The 4,220-nt window shown below is 32.7% G+C and overlaps 1 protein-coding gene across 1 annotated transcript; it reads left to right on the plus strand.

The window, feature by feature from the left end:
- The first annotated feature begins 2,805 nt into the window (after positions 1–2,805).
- Positions 2,806–3,306, plus strand: LOC129253201 (uncharacterized). The gene is made up of 2 exons (XM_054891480.1): positions 2,806–3,178; positions 3,238–3,306. The coding sequence occupies exons 1-2, from the start codon at positions 2,852–2,854 to the stop codon at positions 3,244–3,246; spliced, it is 336 nt and encodes a 111-aa protein (XP_054747455.1). The 5' UTR covers positions 2,806–2,851; the 3' UTR covers positions 3,247–3,306.
- The last annotated feature ends 914 nt before the right edge of the window (positions 3,307–4,220 follow it).

A 4,220-nucleotide genomic window follows, 5' to 3' on the forward strand; every position in this document is an offset into this window, starting at 1 on the left:
GCATATGTGTATGTTTCATGTATGTGAATTACCTCTGGCATGGCCTGAAATATTTTGCAAATTCGTTACTACTCACTACAAATTTCCGCACCGAAATTCTAATAAAATTATTCAAACTCGCACTGTCACACATAAGCGCATGCACATCAATACTCCAAATTCATTTTATACATATACACATTCTTGTATGTATGTCTGTATGTACTCATATGCTGTGCTATCAAGGCTATAGCTGAATTTCCATGCATTTCTGTATCTGCGTTAATGTCATATACATATATACCATTTATATCTATGTGCTCATATTATATTTCTATATATTATCATAGTTTGCTCGAAAGTAAAAGTTTGAAAATAAACTTTTACGTTCAATTTCCATTCAAATCGAACCAATTGAGGGTATGAATTTTAAACATTCTTCACGAGCACTTGATTTCACTGCTGGACTAACTTATATGTACATTAGGGTGGTTCGAATTCCAACAAATTTTTCAAATCAAATTCTAATAGTGCGGAAAAGTTGCTATGGAGTAACACAAGTATTTTGGTAAAAAAAAAATTGAAATCGGTTAATATCTTCTGTTCGCGCAACTCACTTAAAGTTTTGAAAATTTTGTCGAAAATAGTGCATTTTCTGAACTTTTATGAAAGTAAGATTTAATTGTTATTTTTTATTAATATTTTGTTACTTATGCTGTCAGATTGTTAGTTTTTTCATAATAATTAACTTTATGTTGTTTGAGACAATTATTTTTTAAGATCCAGTGGAGGTGAAAGAGTGAGACTGTGACTCTTGTACGCGATATTCAAAAGTCAAATAATATTGACTTTTACTGGCACTTTTTACGAATTATTACCAAGCTATATCACTTTCTTTAATTGTTATTCAGTAGTTGTAGTATATTTACTTTTGCTTAAAATGAGTGAAAAAACAAAAAAACCCCGGTTTCATATTTCTCGGAAAGATCATGTTTGTCCAATATTTGGCGCTCCTAAGAATTTTTCTTTAAGAAATCTGCCCTCTTATGCTGACGTTATTCTTTGTTGTTTTGAACAAAGATACGTAATGTCATCATCAACAAAATTACCTTCACAGAAAATTGCTTTTTCAGAAATAGCGAATGTGGTAGCTCAGAAAATTAAGATGCTTTATATGACAGCATCTATCCCTACAGTTTCTCAAACCAGGGTTGAACAAATGATCACTGCATATCATGCAAAATATTGGAAAAAAAGAAAGTCTTACAAAAGAGATAAAGAAAATCCTAAGTTTCAGAAAGCTCATGAAATATTCAAGACCGAAGCAGAGAATATTTTTGACATTTCTTCATGCAAATAACAAATGTCAAATGACTGTAACTGCGGTAAACCTTTGTCATTATGTATTTGTCCAAACCCTATTTCTATTGACTGTGGATGTGAAAAAGATCGTAAAATTCCTGTCATAGAACGTAAATTTCTTTTCGATCAAAGAACTGCCAGAGTCGGAAAGATTGGTTCTATAGATGTACTTGAAACTGCAAAACTTACTCGTCGAGCTGAAAGAAATGAAAAAACGAAACATAAAATGACATCCTCTAGTACTTACACTTCTTCTGTTGACAATGCCAAAAGTTTTTCAGATGATTTGGATGACAACATTGAAGAGTTCGTTGAGAATCGTTCGCCTGAAGTACAAGAACATGTCAAAGATCCAACATTCGCTCTCAGCCCATCAACATCATACCTTCAAAAGCCTTCTACCTCACAAATGCGCATTAATCTTCCTGAAACTGCAGTAATTAGTGACCGATTTGGTGTTTCGGAAAGAGCAACCGCTGCAATTGCGACGTCAGTTCTGAAAGACCTACAAATCGTTACTGATACAGACTTGACTTTTGTTATAGATAAAAATAAAATCAGAAGGGAGAAATCTAAAATCAGAAAAGCCTTGCAACAGGAACCTAAAACTATGTCCGAAGCCCTTACACCCCTTTATTTTGATGGGAGAAAAGATGAGACCTTATACCAGGAGGAAGTAGGTTCCAAGCGTTATCGCAAAACACGCAAGGAAGAACATGTCTCTATTATAATGGAACCTGGTTCTCAATATATAACTCATGTAACGCCTATTTCTGGTACAAGCAAAGGTATCACTGAAAGTATGATATCTCACTTAAATGAAATGGAATTTGATTTTAGTGAACTTCTTCTAGTTGGTTGTGATGGCACAGCAACTAATACAGGCTGGAGAGGTGGTATTATTAGGCGTATTGAATTATACTTGAACAGACCAATTCAGTGGAATATATGCTTGCTTCATGCAAATGAATTACCTTTGCGACACGTATTTCAACATTTTGATGGAAAAACAAGTGGACCGAATTCATTTTCAGGTACAATCGGAAAACAACTTCAGGGCGTTGAACACTTGCCTGTTGTTAATTTCAATAAAATTGAGTGTGATTTAGTACAAGTCACATGCAGAGACAATTTGAGTAAAGATCAAAAATATCTTTACGACATTGGGCAAGCTATTCATTTAGGTAATTGTTCATCTGATCTGTCTCTACGAGATCCAGGAAAACTCTCCCACGCGCGTTGGCTCACTCTAGGAAACAGAACGTTGAGATTATACATATCAAGTGAAGACCCTTCTGAAAACTTAGTTCACATAGTTACATTTATAATGAAAGTGTATTTACCTATGTGGTTTCAAATAAAACTGAACGATTCAATTGCAGATGGTGCGAGACATGTCTTCACTATGATTAAAAATTCTCGGTACTTACCAGAACATTTTCTGAGAGTAGTTGAACCTGTGATACAACACAATGCTTATTTCGCGCATCCTGAAAATTTGCTTTTATCTATGGTCACAGATGAAAATCGGAATGTACGTAAGATTGGGGTACAAAGGATTTTAAAAGCCAGAGAGACAACTTCTACTGCGAAGAATTCGGTGCGCTCATTCATTTTGCCAAAACTGAACTTTAATGCCACTAATTACTATGAAATGATCGACTGGTCTTCTACAATACTATCACCTCCTCCAGTACTAAGAAATGTCTTAAATGCAGATCTGTTATCTTCCATTGATAACCAACCATCTATCTCTCAATGGAACTTGTCAAGCTTTCCATGCCACACTCAAGCGGTAGAGCGAACTGTTAAGCTTGTCACTGAAGCGTCGAACAAGGTATGTGGTTATCAAAATAGGGATGGTCACATACGGTCAACTTTATTTTCTCATTCTAGTTTGCCTAAATTTGATCACAAATCCCAGTTTGTAATTAACGCATAAAGAGAGTTCACTGTACAAATCTTCACGATCGTAAATTTTTTTAATGACAGTAGCAAACAAAAAATTTAAAAAACAAAAAAAAAAATATTTAAAAAAAAAAAAAAAAACATAAAATATTAAAAAAAACAAAAAAAATTATAAAATATAAAAAAAACAAAAAAAAAAGTGGGATCAGATTTTTCACCACGTCCTCGTCGTTGATCCTGGGGAAAGCTAAGCGTGAAAAGCCTTATAGAATGCATGAATAAACTGTTTAAATACAAACTAATCCTTATAAATAATTAAATTTAAACATAATAATAAGTAAAACTTTGGAAAACGACATTTAAAACATAATTCTAAAAAAATTAGGAAATATGCATTTTTCGACAAAATTTTCAAAACTTTAAATGAGTTGCGCGAACAGAAGATATTGACCGATTTCAATTTTTTTTTTACCAAAATACTTGTGTTACTCCATAGCAACTTTTCCGCACTATTAGAATTTGATTTGAAAAATTTGTTGGAATTCGAACCACCCTAATGTACATACATACGTATGTATGTGCATATGCATGTAAGCACACTCATACGCGTATATATGTTGAAGTATATGGGTGGATACGAATATATTTCGGCAATTTTGCTAGTTGAAGAGTAAATTTAAAATTAAAGTAAATTAACTTTCTGGAAGTATTTTCATTTTAACGGCAAAATGTTTGCAAACTACCTAACTTTAATACATATTAATAATTTATCCTCATATTCAATTATAAATTTATAAGGTTTAAGTGCAGATAACAAAGGGTTGGGTTTTAGGGTATTTAACTTGCATTCAACTTAAATTCAAAAAATCTATAAGATTAGCAAAATCAATAATTTAATTGAAATCATGCGCAAATAACGGGTGTATTTTTATGGTTTTGGTATTTTTTTTCAATTTAACTACAAAAAAACA

This window comes from Anastrepha obliqua, chromosome 1 (assembly GCF_027943255.1).
Source record: "Anastrepha obliqua isolate idAnaObli1 chromosome 1, idAnaObli1_1.0, whole genome shotgun sequence".
NCBI lineage: Eukaryota > Metazoa > Arthropoda > Insecta > Diptera > Tephritidae > Anastrepha > Anastrepha obliqua.

What these genes read in the sequence shown, in the direction of transcription:
- LOC129253201 (XM_054891480.1), top strand. Translation starts at nt 2,852, where the DNA reads ATGGTCACAGATGAAAATCGGAATGTACGTAAGATTGGGGTACAAAGG.